We start from the raw sequence: 20,377 nt of genomic DNA on the forward strand, positions 1-20,377 counted from the left end.
AATCACAAACATTAAAGAGACAGGGAGGGGCATCTCTTCTTTGTCTTCTCAATTCAGCTTATTTTTTCCTTCTGTCTCCCTGCATCACTGACTTCTATATTTCTAGTTTTCTTGCTTCCTCTTCTTGTTTTCTTCCTTCTCTTTTCTCTGGATTCTTTCAGCTGTTCAGAACAAACACTGAAATGCACAGCTATTTGTATTGCAGTGAAATTTGGTGCACTCTCTCTGGTTCAACCAAGCTGAGAAGACAACCTTTCTCCTCTTTAAAAGCCCTTCAGTAGGATCTACAGAAACATAGATTTACAGTCTGATTCTTTCTTGGAAGGTAAATCTAGATTTTTAAAAGAAACTGCTTTTTTCCCTCAGTTTTATGCTGGTTACAATAACATGTAAATTCTAGTCAAGTTATGACTGCTTTTCTTTCACATTTAAAAATTATGTGGGAATCCACAGAGGAAAACAATAGAACATGGGATAAACTGTAACTAGATCCAACATAGCCTAAAGTTCTAAAACTGTGTGTTTTCAATATTTCATGGGCTTAAATAGTGAATAACTCATTAAATAAACCCTAAGTGAGAACATTTGTAAGTAGTCTTTGAATTTAATCATGAACATTGTAATGAATAACATAACGCATTAGAAGATTCTTTGTTGTTTTCTTGTTTCCATAGCTCTGCTTCCATTTTTGTGGAAAGACAGGGTGTTTTCTCTGCCTTTCATGGACAAATTCTTGTGGGAAATTATATTGAATACCCCAACTTACTTTTGTTTGTTAATCATCTGTTCTGTACAGTTACTCGTGTATTTGCATAGTCTCTGATAGAAAGTTGTCTTTAAATTTGCCTACTTTAGGCCAAATTTTAATTTTTACTTAGTGGATTATGCTAAGTAGTCTTTGATGTTTCTTCTGATAGTGCCTGTTGTTCAGTAAAGAAACAATCAATTATGTCATATTTTAATTATTAATTATTGACAGGAGTTTGTGCAGTGTGTTATGAAAGACCTCCTCCAGCACAGCAGTGAGGAAAACATTGCTTTGTGAGCACCTAGAACAGGAAAAAAAAGAAAAAAACCACAGAAGAAAATACCACATTTGGTATTAAATTTGATGTTAACTCAGCTTTTTCTGCATCAGAGGAGGAATGAGAAAATCTTGTTTCTGGACAACTCTAAAAGAGTGGTATCCTAGTGGAGTTCTGGCCATTTCTGTCTCAACAGGACTTCAAAATTAAGTATCCAGAGGAGAGAACCGAAGTAAAAATATTCTCACCACTTACTGCATTTTGAAAATAAATCTCTTGCAGCTGTGATTAACTGAATTCTCCTTAAACATTGTAACTTCAATAAAGAGACTAGTTCCTTTTTTATCTTTCATTGTCCTATGCTTCTGAGCATGCAAAGCCTGTTGACAGTGGAACTATCCTTAAAGAAGTTCCCCCTCGATATGTAGGCTGCCATGCTCTGGTCTGCAGGACTGGGTGTCTTTAGTGGTGTTTTAAGCAGCATTTATGATGACTCTGACAGTTTATGGTATAAGGGTAACCTGTGGTATCATCAAGAGTACAACACGCAGAAGGAACAGACCCTGAGCATTAAACAAAGAGAAAATATACAAAATACGTAAGGTACCAATACAACTCGCAAATGCTATGCCAAATCACTTCCACAAGACTTGAGGGCTTTCCGACAACAGATAAGAATATAAACAAGTAGTTTCCCTTCAACACACATGTTTACGAACTTAAAGGCAACAGAGAGTTTGGCTTCAGCTGACAACACAAACGAACCCTGAAAACCGCAATACTCTCACAGCTGACAACAGTCAACACAACACAAGAGCATAAGTAAAACCATTTTCAAAGTGACAACTCGAGGACAACGTACAGTGTTGGGGAAAAGCCTGTGAGAGGTAGGAGGCTGAATCTGTTAGTAAATGCTGAGCAAATGCTTTTTCAAAGAGGACTTAGGATGAGGAGACCTCTGGTGTGATGCTAGGACCACAAGGCTGCTAGCAAAATGCAGCAGTGTTCAAAATTTTGTGTTCAAAAGAATTAACGGCTCTACAGGATACCTAGCTATGGAGCAAAACTGTTAGTTGCACCAAGCTTTTTTTACATGAGCCGGAAATGTAAAAGGGCTCTGACTTTATAGCAGATCAGTGGCCTAAATTATCCAAGTTTCAAAAGCTCACCATGAGCAAAATTGCACTGAGACCTCTGGCTGAAATAGAAGCAACTGGATATTTGTTTGCACGTCCTCTCAATTTCTATCCTTGTTTCCTCTCAAGGCACCACTCATAAACCCTCTCGAAGTGCACAAAAGGTATGTGCCTCACTGTTTACTCAGTGCTAGGTGGGGAGGGTTGGTAATCATAGGGAAAGACAGAACACATATTCCTAATCTACACAGTAACTAGTATAAGCTTCCAACATCTGGATTAAAACAGATCAGCAATGATCATTTGGATTACTGAAGCCTGCAGCCAAGTATGTGTTGCATTTTTTTGCTGGAAAATGAAATTATTAAAACTTTTTTTCCCATCTAACTGCAATTCTGGCTTGAAGGAGGAAAGAAAGAAATGTCTTTGGGCATTTAGTTAGACAGAAGCCTTTTTTCCACATCTCCATCCCCCTGGTGTAATTTCTGCCTGCCCTCACTGGTACACTACATAGCCAGTGTCTTGCAGATTAGTGTGACTTCTGAGGGCATTGTACTCACAGTGGTATTCTTGTCTATTTCCAAAAGGGAATGATCTATAATTCCCTACCATGGGTTGTTTGATATACATAAACTAGAAAGCTGTTAAAAACAAAACAAAACAAATAATTACTTCAAAAACAAACAAACAAAATTTAAAAGTTTATGGTCAATTTCTTTCTACAGCATCTGTTCTGAGGCTGAGCTTGCTACTTCCCCAGAAAAGTCATAGTTTAACCTAAAACTCTAACCTGATTTATTTATTCTTTTGACCCCCTCTGAAGTCATAGCAGTAATCAGCAGTGCTGCAGTTCAGTTCCTTGGGAAGCCAGATAAAGCACAGACTGACTAGGCAGGGACTGATGATTTGCAACTACTTTATTCTGTTTCACTGCTGTGAAAAGATTCCTTTTCATGTTAGTGGACATCAGAGGTGCTGATTTATGTGAAACCCACTGAAAATATTCCCTTAACTTCAGAGAACACTGCTGCAAACATGATGTCCCTTGTGTTTGTGATGCTATCACCCACAAAATAGATATTATGGGCTGTCTCTTGGCTCTGAAATGTAGCAATATCACTGTATTTATTTATGGTTCACGTTCCCTGGATCTTTTCTCCTGTTCCATTCTTGGGAATATTATTAATGACATGGGCAATCTTGGAATGAAAAAATAAAATGCCTCCCTTCATATAAAGATACATAAGGGTCACAAACTTGCCTGAATGGCATCACTGCTTGTGAGCTGCTGTCTCCAAAATAATGAGCTGTCAAAGCTTCACGCAGTTTGCAATCATGTAGGAGTAAAGAAATCCAGTGGTTTTTTTGTTTGCTGAATGACAGTGCTAAATTGTTACTTTTGCTTACTGAATGTGAAAATTTACCAGAGTGACAGTAAACTGGGAAAAGTAAACAGCTTTTTTTCCAGGTCACAACTGTGTCTGGATTTCCTGTTAGTCTATGTTCGTAATTAAATCACAAATAAAAATAAAAAAGGGTGTCCCATTTTACTCTTTGTATCCTCCCTTGAAGCCATATGTGTGTTCTGCCATACACAATCCTGAACCTCCAGAATAAGCTGTTACTTGTGAGGAACAAGTTCAGTATCACACCTTGTGACGGTTGTTTTCTTTTGATTATTTTTTTTTAATGATAAATGAATTTTTAAAGATGCTCAAACAACCACAAAACTTTTGAAAACACAGTCTCTAGGTATCTTAGATGACTGTAGTTGCCCATCTGTGACACTGTATTTCCTCTTGTTGTTACATGTTTGCAGTATTACTGTCATCAAATATCACAGAGACAATGGGCAGTATTATTGAAGTGTTTTAGTTCTGGATCCTTATCTTCCTTTTCATTTTAAGTATTGCTTTTTGCCATGCTAAGGAAGATTTGCTCAAAGATCAACGTGCTTTTCAAGTACAACAAACAGCTGCCTATTATAGCCTTCTGCATGAAGGAATAATGTTAACATTCAGCAGAAGTACAAAACATTGCATATGTACATTCCTGTCCTGGTATAATGTGGAAAATGAGACCTTGCTAGATGTTACTGTATTAAAACCATCTCCCAGAAATATTTGACTGCTGAGGAGAAGCAGTATGAGAACACTGGGTTTGTTAGCATGTTTGCAATGCAGACAATGGGAAATGCTCTTCAAGGGCAAAAAGGTTTTGGGTCTGCTTCTGTCCCTACCCGGAAGAAAATTAACTGCAGGCAGCCCCCTGGGGTGTGCTGCAGTGGTTTTGTGGGAGGGAGAACGCTCTGCCCAAGAGTCAGTGGGCATGGTGACCCCAGGGGTGCCAATTCAGAAGCAGGGTTGGGTATCAGTCTTCTCTTCCTGTCTGGGCCTATCAGTCAAAGCTGTCTCATCTACAACGATGTCTTTTACATTTGCCCCCTCTAAAATCACCATGCAGTAGAAGCGGCCAATCTGCAGCGCCAGGGCTGTGGAGTTGGGAAGATGAGAGGTCCATGGCATGTTAATTTCATGCCAGCGTAGGACTGTGAGTGACACAGAATCCCTGCCTACAGCAGAGGCTGCTGAGGCCAGCATCTCCAGGCTCTCCTGTGTCCAGTATGCTGTTGGAAAGCCTGTAATTCTAGGAAGTATGCGAGGTAAGGCTGTTAGAGCACTGCCTCCAGAGTTAACCTTAAAATGGTATTTATTAAGAGAAAATAAGAAAAAGAGTGTTCAGAGAGATGTCAGCTTTCCCAGGCCAATCTTGAGAGACCAACAGACTTGTATTACCTGGTGGCCTTTGAGTAAAACTGATTTTTTTTTTTAAATCCACAGAGCTTTGAAAAGTAATTTTTTTAGCTCAGCTGGGAAAAAAACGGACTCTGTTCAGCATAGGTTCAATGTCAGGCATTGGTTTCACTGTCACTGAAGAAAATGCCTCGTAAGAAATGCTTAAGAACAAAGCCTAGACTTGGATATACTGATCCTCTTGGCTCCCTGCTGAGAACAATTTGAAAATTTAGTAGGAGTTTTGAAGGCTGTGGAAAGCAGCAGTGAATCTAACCTGTGCTGCATGTGTTTAACACATCTTGGATGAAGATGCTTTGGATGAACTTAGATACATATCTAAGATGGAAGAGAAAATAATTCTAAGAGACAGAGCAAGGAAATGCTGAATTCAGGATCTGAACTTCAGGAAGCTTTGGCTACTGTATCCAGTACCACTACGAGTGCAGTTGCAGAGCTGGTAGATGTAACTGAGCAAATTTGGATACAATTGGTACCGAAAGTGCATTTGGTAGCACTGATCACCCTGAGTTTCTGAGAGACCTGCGTTACACTGGTTTTACTAAGGTGGAGAAAACGAGCTAAGTAGCTAAAGGGGCTACAAGAGAGTTGGAGAGGGGATTTTTACAAGGGGATGTGGTGACAGGACAAGGGGCAATGACTTAAAATTGACAGAGGGCAAGGTTAGATTAGGGTTGGTGCCACACTGATACAGGTTACCCAAAGAAGCTGTGGATGCCCCAATCCTGGAAGTGTTCAAGTCCAGGTAGGATGGAGCTCTGAACAACCCAGTCTTGTGGAAAGTGTCCCCATCCATGGTAGGAGCTGGAACAAGATGGTCATTGGGGTCGCTTCCAACAGAAACCATTCTGTGATTCAGGCCAGCACACAGCAGTCACATCTTCAGTTACAGACTAAGAGCTCTCTTTTCTGTCACAATCTAACATGCAAAAAAGTCCCACAGAAATCTAACAGAGATCCAGGCTGAGATTTGCATTTGTTTTTGCAAAGAAAATTCAGCTGGTAATATTTTTTTCTGGTTAGATTTTGAGACCAGTATTAAGCTACCCCTTTTTATATAAAACAACTGCTTCTCTTGGCTATTGAAAAGGCAGCTTTAACCACTTTATTTAGGACTTCCCTTGCACAGGTCACACAGAATAGAGCATCTTTTTTCAACTATTTTACCTGAAATGACTCGTGGCATCAGAGACACAGTTACAAAATACCAAACTATCACCTTTTTTTCTAGGGTATGTAACACTAAGTTGCCATTTCTGTGCAGTAGAAAGTTTAGCTCCTCTTGGATTCTACTACTACTTGTACCTGACACTGTCAAACACAGTGAATTCAGTTTCTACTATTTTAGTTACACAACCAAACAAACAGTCAGACCAGTCTGTAGTTTCTACTACTTTAGCTGGGCAACCAGCAAAAATCTGATCTAGCAGCGATGTATGAACTATGAGTACAGAAAACCCCGACGCTTTAGGCAGCTCAGTGCAAAGTCAAGTTGCAGTGCACAACTTCCCTGAGAAGCGTCATCTGACAAACCACCTACAATGCCCATACACAGACAGACCACTGCATTTAGACCAGTAACAAACACTCCGAAAGGTGGTTTAAGCCTTTTTTTTTTTTTTCCTAACAATCTTTGCTCTGCAAAACGTGCCCTGGACCCTCTCTCTGCTCTGTGCTTTACAACTTAACGTGGCGTATGACTTCGGGCTCACAACTCCGCTTGTGCCACCGAGCTCTGTCTGTCTCTCAACACAGAGGATTCCTCTCCCGCGCCACCCCTGGCCTGAGAGCCCAGGATAACGCGGGAGGGGGAGACAGAGGACGGACGGACCCAAAAACGATGCCGGGGGTCCGAGCACTTCTCCCCGGCCACAGCTCGGTCTGAGTCCTCCCACCGCGACCCCTGCCCGGCTCCCCCAGTCAGACCCCAATCTTCCATCGCAGGGTACCGGGGGGGCACGGCACTGCCCCTGTTGTCCCCCCCCATCCTTACCAGGCTCCGCCGGGGGAATTCGCCCAGCACGATGCTGACCACGGGGATGCGCAGCGCCGCCGAAATGAAGTCCAGCTCCAGCAACTCCTCGCGGCTCTGCGGGAAGGCAAGGATGGCCGAGACCCCTTGCACCACCACGGTGTGGCAGAGGCTCTGCAGGAAGGAGACAGGGTCGTTGCTCCACGAGGCGCTGGGCGAAGAGAAGGGGAAGAGGGGCAGGTCGCCCAGCCCCGCCTCGATCGCCATCACCACCTCCAGGGACAGGTTGTAGGGCAGCAGCCCAGGCATGCCGTTTAGGTTGGACACGGCGAGCAGCAGCGCTTCCCGCGGTGAGGGGGGCGGCCGCCGCTCCCCCCCCGGGCCGCCCCCCGCCCGCCGGCCCCGTGGCCCCTCGAGGCGCCCGCCCGGCACCTCCCCGGGCCAGGCAGCGGCGGCGGAGGGGGCGGCGCGGGGCTGCAGGTGGGTGGCCCCCACCCGCACCGTGTGCCCGATGCGCCGCAGGATCTGGCAGGGCTGCGGGTGGGACGCGGAGCCGGGCATCGCCGCCAGCACCAACGCGCAGGGCGGCAGCAGCAGCAGGCACGCCCGACCCAGGACCCCGCGCACCCCCGGCCGACACATGGCCGGGAGCCCCCCGCCACCGCCGCCGCCACTGCCACCTCCCCTGGCCCCGCCACCCGCATCAGCCGCCCCGCGGGCAGGCGGCAGCGGCATCAGCGGCGGCGGGCAAGCCCCGCGCAGAGCCGCCCCCGCCGCCGCCCATGGGGCCGCCGCCGCGCCCCCGCCTCCGCCCCGGGCCTGCGGGGAGGGTTCAGCCCCCGGACCGCCCCCCTCAGATCCGCGGCGGCACCCGCACCTGCGACCCTCGGCGCTCGCCCCACCCGGGCGCTCGCTCCGCCCGGCTGTCCCGCCGGCAGCGGGATGATGCGCTGCCCCTTCCCTGTCCTGCCCTGCCCTTCCCGGCCGCCCCTCCGCTTCTCCCGACAAGCAGCTCCACGGCCCCGATCCACGCTCCGAGCCCACCGGGCTCGCCCCTGCCAGGCTCCGCCGCCGCCGTCCCGCGTTCCCGACCCCGCTCCACGCCCCGCAGCGGCTCCCCTCCTGCACCCCTCGGCCCAGCTCCCTGCCCCGGACCCCTGCCCGCGTCCCCCGCAGCCCTCGGAGCGCTCTGGAGCCGGGCAAAGTTGGCGGCGCGGCCACGGGCGATCGCTGGGCTGCGCTGCACTCCCGCCGGGAGGGACCCGAGTGGCAGCCCCGCTGGGCTCCTCCCCGGGCCCCCGGGACTCGCCCCCCTGGGCCGCCCAGGGGAGGAAGGGTTTTGGGGAGGCCGTCCGCTTGGAACCCCGGGGAGCGTCCCGGGACTGCCCCGGCACAGCCCCTTGCCCGAGGATGCCGCGGGGTCCCCCCGCACCGCGTCGGAGGAGCGGAGCAGTTTTCCGTGCCCCAGGGCACGCGAATGGGAGGTGAGGCTCCAGTCCCACTCCGGCTGGAACCGAGGGGGCCGCCTTATCGGGGAAGCCGGCGGTGGTTGCGTCCGGTGCCTTCTCCTACGCTGCCGCTTCAGAGTCGTTTTCCGGCATGTGGTACCCGAGATCCCGCATCCTCAAGTCTTGGACACTGTCTAACATGGCTTTTATGACAGAACACCCTTTTCCTTAGGGAAAACAGGGCAAAGCAGAGATGGGAGTTTGTGTAAGTGTCTGAAAAGGTCTGGGGAAAGCCCCGTCCTTATCGTGGTTGTGATTCAATCCTGGGCTGCCAAAGCCGTACTGGCCCCGGGACTGAGACTAATACTGTGACTGGGGCACTGACACGCTCCGCATTGCCTCTCTGCTCCGTGGTGGGTCTCCAGGATCTCAGAGGAAGAGCTCTCGCAGCTATGCTGCCCATCATCTCACCGCGCTCCCCGGCAGTGAGGTGTAGGCTGCCTGCTTGAGTACACTTGAATGTATTTTATGCCCGTAGGACTTCTCTCATCTTTCCCTGTTTGATTCAGCCCTGTCTAAGCGCAATGTGGTTTCCCGCTGTCCCAGGAAAGGGAAGGAAGGATGGTTTGATACCTTCAGTCCTGGAGTGTTTACAAATCTTCTGAGAATTCCTTCACTAGCAGTTTACCCTGGTGTAGTGCTTTTAACTTAAAGAGCTTCTCTCTAAATGTTAACCTTCTTTCCCCTTTCTTTGAGATCTATCTTCAGAGCTATTTATAAAGAAAAAGCAAATCATAGAATCACAGAATGGGTGGTAAATGATGGTGGGGGTGGTAAATGACCTTTAAAGGCCATGTCCTCCAACACTCTTGCCATAACTGGGACATCAAGTAGATCAGGTTGCTCAGAGACTGACCTTGACTGTTTCCAGGGACAGTTCAGTCACTACCTCTCTCCACAATTTCTGACAGTGTTTTGCCACTCTCATTGAAAAAACATCCTTATGCTCCCTTTCTTTTTCCTCAGTCGGTATGCACAAAATCTGCAGAGAAGTAAACACTGTCCACCACACTGCAAAAAAGAGATGGTACTGCCTGCCAACAGGTCTGAACTGTGTGTTTTCTGATTTAAATTCATCTTTCTTTATCTAGGGTTCACTAGAGGTGTACACAGTATTTAAAGTGAGGTTTCACCAAAGTCTTAGGCAGCTGTGCTGATGGTTCTTTGTCTCTTATGTCATTATCCCCAACATGTTAGCACCTCATCATACCTGCTTGCTGTTTGCATCTTCGTAATGATCTGCAAAGCTAGTGTTTCTCTCATACTGCTCTCTCTAAATTGGTATGTGGTTGCAAAATTGGTCTCTAGGTGGAAAACTAGTAATGGTAGACTGGTAGTCTGTAGGCCGGGTCTGACTGTACCAGTTCTGCTTGTAAAGGTGAGCTAATACTATGTTTAAGAGTTAATAACAATTTCCAATTCCCCCTTCTTCCTTTTTTCTTCTAGTCTTATAATCACATTTTTATTTCTTGATATCTTGCCTGGTCAGCCTGGGTTTACTCCTTTCACTTCTCTTTTTTTTTTTTGAGGAATGGATCATATTAACACAAGTGTTCCAAGTCTCCTCCGTTAGCAATAAGGAATTGTTGTCAGGGAGAATTGGCTTTGAACATGGTAAATCTCACACAGTGCTGAGAAAACTGATTTTTTTTTTCTCTCCAAACCACAGGAGTTGGTTTTTTGGTTGTGAGAATGAGCTCACTTGAGATCTGTACAACTCCAGAGGTGTTGTCTTTATCTGCATCCTATTTGACAAGTTTGGAAAAAACCTGGTAAGCATGTAACTTTTCTGCTTTGCAGCAAGGTAATTGCTGGTTTGCATGAGGGAATTATTATGATAAGAAATGGTTACTCTTCCGTGTCTTAACAAACAGCCCTAAACTGTCATTCATTTGAAGCTTCATTATAGGAGCAGATCTTTCTCAGGCTTTAGGGAACAGAAGGCATTATTTTAAAACAGTAAGTGTTTCAGAAAATTTAATCAACCTTATTATGGAAACAGCTCTAAAAATTACACAAGAAATCAGTTAATAAAATGAAATCATTCAATACCTCCATCTTTTGTCTTCTGTTTGTTTTTGATTTTTCTGTGTTTTGTTTTGTTTTGGGGGGGGGGTTGTTTATTTGTTTCTTATTTGTGGATAATCTATGACCAGATTGTGATGTACATTTTTTGGTCATTGTGCAGTGCTACTCTTGGGATTACTGCTGTAAAAAATTCCTGCTCTGGAGCTCATTTTCGAGCAAGTCATAGCAAGTGGTCACAGTTAGAAACCTGAAGTGTATGGAGTGGTCAAACTCCCATGACAATGCAATAATTTTGACTCAAATGACTCTAGCTCTTGAAGCTTTCTTTTCAGCTTGATTATTTATAACAATGAATTATGAATATATCTCCTTTTCCATTTGCATTTATTTTTACTCTTTGTCTAAATATTCCTGTTAATAAAATTCTCTGCAATACCCCCAGTATAACAAAGTGCTTAAACACAGTTTTGGTTTGTTTTTTTTTTTGAAGGAGAAGAAGATATTTTGCTCCTTAAGTGCTGTGCTGTAAGAGGTTGGACTATTTCCAGAAAGTGCTCTGAAAAAGGATATAAACCCCATCAAAATGTATTTATTTAAGTTGTGCCATTAATTTTTCTGCTTTATTTGCATAAATATGTGGAAAAGAGCACCATTAGTTTTAGCCTAATAAAGTGATTGGAGACTGCTATGTGTCGGTTGCACCCTGCTTTTTAGGAATTCTGCAGTCTCTCTTTCAAGGCTGCTGGCACAATAAGCTTTTTGACAGATCTATTGACCTTTTTCACATCCGCACGAAGACTGGCTGCCTTCAGCTCTCCCCCTTTTTCCCTTTCTCGTGGTGGTTGCTGCCATAGGAATGTCCATTCTGCTCTTCTCCTATGTTAGCTGTTCCAGGCAAGTGGATGGACTTACTCCGAGATGGTTGTCACTTTGTGTACATATGAGGAGAGTAGTGCTGGTGGCATTGATTGCTGGGGAATGCTGGCCACAGAATATATCCATCTTTGATCAGTGTCTGAGCATTACAGTTGAAGCTGGTGAAAACCCTCCAGCAACGGAAAATGCAGTAGGGAAATGTGATTAAGATCACTGCTTGTATTTCTCTTGCTGCTCTTTCTGCTTGCTTGGCTCATTGTCATTTCTTTGAAGCAGGGTTGGTTTCTTTGCTTTCTGGGCTGCAGAACATTCGTCCCGTGTATATCACAGTGACCTTCTGCAAAGCTTGTTCCCTCTGAGCAACTTGGCTAATTTGGAAGTAGGTCATCACAGTCCTCCCATTCATCTCTGTGTCGCTCTGCTCCCATCGCTCTGAGGGAAAAGCTCCAAGGGCTTACCAGTGTGATAGTCAGATTCCTTAAACTCATGTTCATCTGCCCCTCCTGTAGCTGCTCACATTTTCCAAAATGCCCAAGTCACTATCTGAGATGGAGGATACCTCACATTGTTTCTTTAGCTTTAGAGTGGGTGAGAGATTTATTTTGGGTCAGCCTGGAAGGATTTTTTTCCCCCTTCACAACTATAATTAGACAATGAAAATTAGGGAAAAATAAACAGTTTGGGTAAAATTAATTCTTTCATTCACTAGGAATGAACTATTTTGTTTCTATTTAGAACCCCCAATTTATATAAATGCAATTTCAAGCATTTCAAAATGCTGTGTTTTTCATTTTCACTGCCATTTCCAGGAAAAAAAATAGTCATCCTACTTTCTGTCCTTCATACTCTTTCACCAGCCAGAATAAATTTGCAAATACTTTCAGATATCTAAAACTGCATTAAGAATGTTAAATAGAGTATCATGTTTGAAAAACTTCATGTCACTTTAGTGGATCAAGACTTCACTGGCTGTTCCAGACTTCCTGTGGGATAATGATCCCTGAAGGAGTCAGGTAAGGCCTAAGGCCTCTTATCTGCAGCACACATTGTGTACATTCTATGTTATCTTTGCAGATAGAAATCTACATAGCTGACATCAAGAAAGGCTTTGCTGGCTGAAGGAGGAGGTCTTGTGGAGATAGGATGTGAAGAGTGAAACAAAGGTGTATGACTAAAATTTTGAAGGACACCATAGCCGAAAAGTAACTTTTTCTTGATTAAGGCTAATTTAAAATTCACATGTCTGCATATGCTAATAAGCTTAATGAAGTAGTGCTATGATGTGTATGACTATATGACTCAACTCTCCACCTTTGTCCTGCTATATGTAAGAAGAATAATAATATTGGGCTGCATATCAGGAGGGTAAAAATTTCATCTGTTTAGGAGGAAGACCCAAAAAGACTTTGGAGACAGATGATTGGCTATTCTCCCCTCCCTTCTCCCAGGTGAGGACACCTTCTTGGTAAGCTTCTGCATACCATTCCTATTACACAGGTTAACACAATATTATTGTTTTTATTAGATCTTTATCATAGCTGGTGCATTTATCCATGGCAATTTTGAATCTGTTCCTTCAATAAACTGCACTATTTATGAATCTCTGACTGTGAAAATTCCCACCGAACATGACCAGGCTGATGGTGCAGTTTTGCTTCTAATCAGAAATGAAGTCCAGCCCCTCTGCTCTGAGGACCAGCTGGAATTTATTATAAATGCCCCAGCAAGGAGATTTATTTTCTGCCAAATTTCATACCCTTGACACAATGCTTCATGCCTGCAAATATCGTCCTGTGGGCAGGCCTGGTGTCAAATTCAAACAATGGCTTGGAGGTCAAATGGGTTTTCACCATGAGGGCTCCATGCTAATTTACTGCCCCACAAGAGAGGCTGAGACAGCTCTTCCTCCCTGAACAAAATTCCCACTTGCTTCTGTTGGCAATATAAATCCAGGCAGACTGAGCTGTCAGGGAATGCTCAAGGAGTGAGTGAGAAAAACATACAACGAACCTCTTTGTACTTGTGGTCCCATTTGAATAGAAGAGCAGCAGGAGACCTTGTAACATTACCAGGCAGTGGCACAAAGCCCACCAAACCCTCTGGCTTTGATAGTCTCCTCTCAAAAACCTGCAACCACAGGAAGATTTTAAGATATTCCAAGTACCTATAAATGAAATTAAAAAAAGAAAAAAGTCACTAATATTCAGTCACAGCTTCTTTCTACCGCTGGGACTGATTAAAGGTGCCAAAAGTAGGCACAAATATACTCTCATTGTAAGACCCTTATCCATTGCCAGGATGAGGAAGGAAATGTCCAGCTGCACGTGACAGCACCATTCTCTTTGTCAGTGTGAGCAACCCAATTGATTGTTTTTATCACTCCCTGTCTGAGATGGCAGTGTATATCTTTCTAAACAAGAAGCTGTGAAACCTTAATAAGATCCCCATTTGCCACATATTTTGTTCCTGCCATTTTGAGTTTGACACTTAGTCATGTTTTCCTCATTGCCAGTCCTTTTATAACACTCCCTGTTATTCTCATCTTGGAGATACATTAATCCTGGGCAGAGCTACAAGTAGTAGAGAAACACTGTAATGGCTCAGTTGATTACTAAGCATCTGGATTAGTACCTTGATCCTCTGCCTGAAGTTTCTGCCACTGCCTGTAGCTGCTTTCATTTTTAAGTTTATTCCACTCAGTTTTCTTATCTTCTATGTTTTTTATTCATAGTTATTATGATGGTGATGGGAACAACTCCAGTAAATAGGATGGTCCCAGCACTGTTTGCAGCATCATCAGGTGACAGAGAGAGCCTTTAGAAGAGTCTGGGTTTAGGCAGATGATTATCTGAGAATCCAGAGGTTGGTTGGATTTAAAGTCTCCCTCTGGAGTCTTGGATTCAAATTGTTGTGGAGCCAACTGTACAGGAAAGAGCTGTCTGGCTACTTGAGACCTGAAAGTACAGAGATATCTGACCAGGGGCCTGCCAAAGAAGTACCAGATTTATGCCAGAAAGGTGTTATCCTAGTATCCACAGTGATTTGGTGAAGAAGAAAAGTCGACCCCAGTGCAGACCAGCTTCACTGAGCTGGCACGCCCTAAGCAGAGCATGAAACTGGTTCCTGAGATGGTGTGTGCCTGTGTTTGTATGTCACTGCTGTGAGTGCATCAATTTTTTCCTGACTTCTTGTCAGCAGCCAGGCAGCTACTCACTTCCCTAGTTTTTGTTGCAATAGAAGATCCTCTATCATGGCCCTGCTCAGGACATCCCCCATGAAAACAGGACACCATTCCATGGACTTTCGTAGGATCAGATTGGATTTAATGCAACTTTCCCTGTATGTATTTGCTTCTTTATTCCAGGATGACAATTTGAGTGATTGTGAAGATTTTGGGAGGTGGGAAGAGAAAAAAGAGAAAAAATCTCTTTGAAGCCAGTGTCAAAATCGTTACCAACATCAATATCATTTCAGTAGTGAGATCAGACAAACACCTTCTCACAGAACAAATACAGTTTTGAAAAAAAATCAATATTGCTTTGCCGGCATGGTGGTGCCCTTGGTTTTATTTCCTCCCTCCCCAGTTCTGTGGCAAATACAAAATTATTAACGGCTGTGTGCAACCCTTGCATTGCTTTTGTTGGCTTCAAAAGGCCACTTGTTGTAAATGCTCAATAAAAATGAATAAAGATTGTTTAACTTTCAGGGAAAGGCTTCAATTTTCACAAGGTTAGGAGGGCACCACAACACTGCATCACTCTGTCAGGATCACAGACTTCTTATTGTTCGTTCCCTCTTGCTCCCTCTGATTTAGAGATGGAAGTAAAAGGGGAAGGGGGGAAGAGTAAGAAATTACAGGTGCTTATCAAAGTTAAATTATAAGGATGGTGAAAAAAAAAAAGTCAGGAAAAGACTCAACAAGCAAACTAAGGGAAAGGCCACAACAGCATCTATGTAAGAAATAATTCACCCAATTTGTCCAGCTAAACAATTCTGTCAAGTTTACCAAGGCTGCAAAATTGGGAAACTACCTCATCTCCGCTGAGAACTGCAGAGGTGTCATGGGCTTAACCCTTCTGTTTGCTGTTTTAAAAACTGATTTTGTGAATGCTTCCTCAAATCAGATGGGGTGACCTTACTCAAATTACTGGTTTTAATAAGGATTTCTGGTACAACCAAAATGGAGTTGGGCAGGAGTCAGCTGTGTTTCTGACAGTCTGTAGGCTTGCTCCTGCCTTTGGGCACCATCTGAAAGTGCACAGCAGATGATACAGCTTGTCAGGGAGGTGCCTGAGAGTTGCCACTCTAAAAGAGATGTGAGTCCCTCTGAGGATCCAGACCACATGGAGAGCTCCCTCCCTGCCTTCTATTAGAAAGAAATACCTCCTCAAACCTGGTATGTCCTTTTTAGCCCCCAGTCACACCTGCTGATTGAATCCCACATGGCTGTGATATTGAGGAGCAGGCTGCTGATCTCTCCAACAGCTTGCTTTTTCTGCACAGTATTAGCTCACTGATGCATGTGTGTGGTGTGCACAGGTAACAGATAATGGATGCCTTCAAAGATACTTCTTGTTGAAATGTCCCCTAAAATGTGCCATACTGACAAGAAACCCACAATAAACCAAAGCCCACCCTATTGTCCCAAGGCATAGGGTTGAGTTAATGACTTGGCAAAGCCTTGGGACAGATCACACACCTCTCTCACCCTTTTTTTTCAGTACCAGATGCCCCAGGTGTCAGCTGTGCTATCCAATCTATCTTTCTGAGAAAACACCCCAATAAGGGCATGAGCATAGATGGAAATAAAATTCTTCTGTACCAAGGAGCTGTTTAGCAATTTGTTCCCGTTCATCTAAGCTTAAGAACATGCTACCCAGCAAGGGTATAAGCTGCAAAGTGGTGTAAATTCCAAGTGAATCCCCTTTAAAAAGATATCAGAAAAGAATACATGACACAAGAAAATGTCTTAGAAGTCTAAACAATGCTGAATTTTGGCAGGATTGGGCTCACACAGGAGATTATGCTGGCAAAAGGAAAATGTCTGTGAAATGCTGACACATGAGATAAAGTACAAGTGAGAGTGGCTGTGGAAGTCAATAAAGCTAAGACAATCCCAGGGTAGGCAGAAAACTGGAATAGTTTATTGGACCTACGGCTTCATATTTAAAGGATTTATGGTTTACATATTCAACAGGGTGTTTACATATTCATTTTATTACAACTGGAGGGTTTTGCAAGGATAAGGTAAAGGAGAAACCCAGGTTGACAATCTTGGGGTCTTAGGAATTACCTCATGGGAAAAACCCATTTTATCTTAGGGGATTTTACAGGGGGGATTAGGTGTTCGGTCTGCAGGATGCAAGGGATACAGAGAATACATGTGCAAAGGGGGGAACTTAATGGGTTTTATGCAGAGGTCTGCTGAGATCAGGATGTGGATTTTTCTGGCTCAGGCAGGGCAGGGGATAACATCACCAAGGAATCTCTTTACATCCTGCTGAAGAAGGCAGGAAGAGTCCACAGAGATGAGGTAAACGAAGAGGGGGTTTTCCAGCTTCTGTACCCCATGGCTTTCTGTAAAGACCACTCAAATTTCTTTCTACAGACATCATATTCTGGAACCCAACAAGTGGCATTCACCCAAGGTTTTAGGAGGAAATAGATGAACTGGGTATGTGACTTCTGTTCCAGGGAGCCTTTAAATAATGTGATGCTGGATGCCCTCCTGGTAAGGTAGCACAGAAGAAGCAATAGTCCAATCAGACAAATGATTTTCATCATGCTCCACACACAACCTAAGAACTGAAGAATTTATACAAACTGCCCAATGAAAATTGAGCCTCATCTTTATAAAGTCTGTTTTAAAAAACAGAAATACCGTTTAAAAACACACTCACACAACTCCTAAGAAAAAATGCCAGTGTCAAATTATTTCTGTTGTACAAGTGGGATCTCTTGGAGCAAGCTCACATATTTTTCACATGGTACTGGATAGCAGTGGATAGGTACATCCTATGGAAAAAAAGAGAGTAAAGGTATCTCAGGATTTCTGATGTAATTATGGACTTTGAAATTGTGCTGTGCTTTCCAGCTGTTATACACTCCGTGACTCCTTACTGAGTTTCCATTTCTTGGTATCCAACACAGGGAGACAAATGGATATTACTGGGAAAGAAACACCTTTGAGAAAACAGAACACTACTTTTGCACTACCAGAGAATCTTGAAGCATCTTTTTGGCAAGTTGCTTTAAGTACCTAAGAGTTCAGTAATGAAGGGGATGAAAGTCAAGGTTTTTCTCTCTTGTTTGCAAACCTGGAGAAGAACTAAATGTCAGCTGTAACTCTTACAGATGGAGTGGCTAACCACTGTTGTGTGAGTCTTCAGGAAAAATCCCCAAATGTCAAAAATGAAGGTATATTCATAACAGGACTTAGGAATTTCTTTTGTGTGTATCTGAAGCCTTGTGTATTCCTATCCCTTGACAAAGACCTATGGAAAAAATTGCATTTTTCCTTCTCATTAGTAGTTCTGAAAAGGAAGACAAAGCAGTCCTTGCTTACTGCAGGGGGGGTGGACCACATGACCTTTAAAAGTCCTTTCGAAGACAAACTGTTCTGTGATTCTGTAATTATCAAACAAAAATAGCTGAAGAGCCTTGCCTTCTGTATTTTAAAAGGATTTTTATGTGAGAAATTGGTTGGGTTGATAAGACTATGGCAGTTTAGATGAAAAAGCAGTTGTCCTGCTTATTTCTGCAGTGGAGCAGCTCCTGTAAGTGAGCTGGTGGAGAGAGAGTGGGAACTTGCTACCGACAATACATGGCTGTAGGAATAAAGAAACTGCAGAGTGTACTGGTACCTGAGCTTAGCTGCTTCTCTTACTTGCTTCTAGAGAAGCAAAATTATACTCTGTCCTTGCTGTGGTTTAATCCCTGCTGGCAACTAAGGGCCACAGAGCTGCTGGCTCACTTGCTGCTCTATAGGATGGGGTGTCAGGGAAGGGAAAAAAACCCGGAAACCTCGGGTTGAGATAAGGACAGTGTAATCATTGAAACAAACTACAATATAATAATATTCATAGTAATGATAATAAAATATACTACTGCTACTAATTATAACAATAATAATTGTAATTAAAAAAAATAAAACCTATTAAAAACCCCAACAAATTATGTACAACACATTCACGTGCTGACTGGTACCCATCCCATCCTCAGCAGTGGTTGGTCCCTCCTGGTCAATTCTTCCCCATTTACGAACTGTGTAGAACATTCTATGGTGTGGAATATCCCTGTGGCCAGTTCAGGTCAGCCCTCCTGGCCATGCTCCCTCCCACCTTGTGCACCCACTCACTGGCAAAACCTGGGAAACTGGACTTGACTTAAGGTGAACAGAACTTAGCAACAACTGAAACATCAGCATCACTCTCATACTGAATCCAAAACACATCACTGTACCAGACAATTGGAAGAAAATGAGCTCTGTCCCAGACAAAACCAGGACAGTATCCAAAACTTATCTGCCATTTATGTCGTGCCAGGCTCCACACTTCCCAACGCACCACTAGCTTTCCGATCTCTTAATGGATTTTCACACAGCTGTAATTCCCTTAGTCTATGGACCATCCCTATAAAAGTCCTTTGAATTCATTTAGCCCATGACCTTGGGTTTCATCTGTCATAACAACCTTCCAGGGCAGGAAAGATGGTGTGTGCTGTTGGATTGTTGCATGTTGAAGTCCTAATTCCATCACTGCAACACTTATCCAGTTTCATCCAAGCTCATTACCCATTAGTGTGGTGATTAGAGGGGAGTTGGGTTCATATCCCAAATATGGAATAGCAGAGACGGGTACTGCAAGGGGTCCAGTGTGATGACGGGTGTACAACCACTGTAGAAACCAACTCTCACCCAGAGTTAAATCCCATTGAGCCACACACCAGACTTCCTCAACCTCCCTAATTACCCACCAAATGCAGCCAGGTCCTTGTGCAAAAGCAATCCCAAGGATGGGTTTGCTTTTGCCTAAGGCAGGAATAATCCAGACTGCTTTCCCCAGCCTATTTTTAATGTGTACTGCATGAACTTTATCCCTTTCTACACTACATAAAAGTTTTGTTTGAGCAGGAAACCAGAACAGTCCTTTACTCAGTTTTCATACAGAGATTCAGACTCACATTGAAGGCCAAGTGCAGCTGAGTTTGTGCTCTGCTTGCCCCTGGCAAATTGACCTCAGTGGGAGCACTGGTGTAGTGAGGAACCATGCAAATGGAGCAAGCAGGCTGTCAGTGATATTAACAGCTGGCCATCTGGGCATTGGCTGCTCCTAAATTTAATGCCAGAAACATTTTTACTGGCTGACAAAGGCTAAAGAGAAATGAAAATTCTGGATGCTGTTTGGAATGCGGATCAGACTTTTTCTGCAGGCAACACGAAACTCATTAGAAATGTCACTTGGGAAGACAATATTTTAGCTGATGAGTTTCACTATAAATGGGAAAGATTTTATATATTCTGAGCCATTTTTGCCATGCAGGAGTCATCTTCAATCACAAACTGAATTGTTTTCCACATGCACACAAATTGTTCAAGAACTAAAACTGAATAAATATTAAGGGATGAAACCAGAACTGTAACATAGCCCCACACATTGATTAAATGTCCCAATGTGTTACCCAGCCATTGAGGATTTCTCATGTGGAACTGTAAGTTGGAAGTACATAGCTACTTGATTTGACTAGGAGTGGAACAAAGGGAGAAGACAAAAGCAGGAAATTACCCACTGAAAAAATAATAATTAAAAAGAACTATCTGATGTGACTTAGAGAAAATTTCTCCCTGATAAAGGATCATAAGTATTTTGGAGTGGGGAAAAGTGAGAGCAGGAAATCCAATCTTTAACAGTCTCATGACAAATTGATATGGTCTCAGTCAAAAGCAGCAGGCGGTTTCTGCAGCTAGTATTATGAGAAAACCTTTTTTTTTTTTTTTTTTTTGAATAAGCTACCGATTTGT

The 20,377-nt window shown here is 43.8% G+C and overlaps 1 protein-coding gene across 1 annotated transcript in view; it reads right to left on the reverse strand.

The window, feature by feature from the left end:
* The window catches only part of GRIN3A (glutamate ionotropic receptor NMDA type subunit 3A), a 66,734-nt gene extending 58,675 nt beyond the window's left edge, over positions 1-8,059 (reverse strand). The window contains exon 1 of the mRNA XM_051782796.1: positions 6,968-8,059. Coding sequence (XP_051638756.1) covers positions 6,968-7,681 — 714 coding nt within the window. The 5' untranslated portion in view covers positions 7,682-8,059. The remainder of the gene's footprint in view (positions 1-6,967) is intronic.
* Positions 8,060-20,377: the final 12,318 nt, after the last annotated feature.

Source organism: Manacus candei, unplaced genomic scaffold, assembly GCF_025592945.1.
Source record: "Manacus candei isolate 608988 ecotype Guabito, Panama unplaced genomic scaffold, ASM2559294v1 h1tg000016l, whole genome shotgun sequence".
NCBI lineage: Eukaryota > Metazoa > Chordata > Aves > Passeriformes > Pipridae > Manacus > Manacus candei.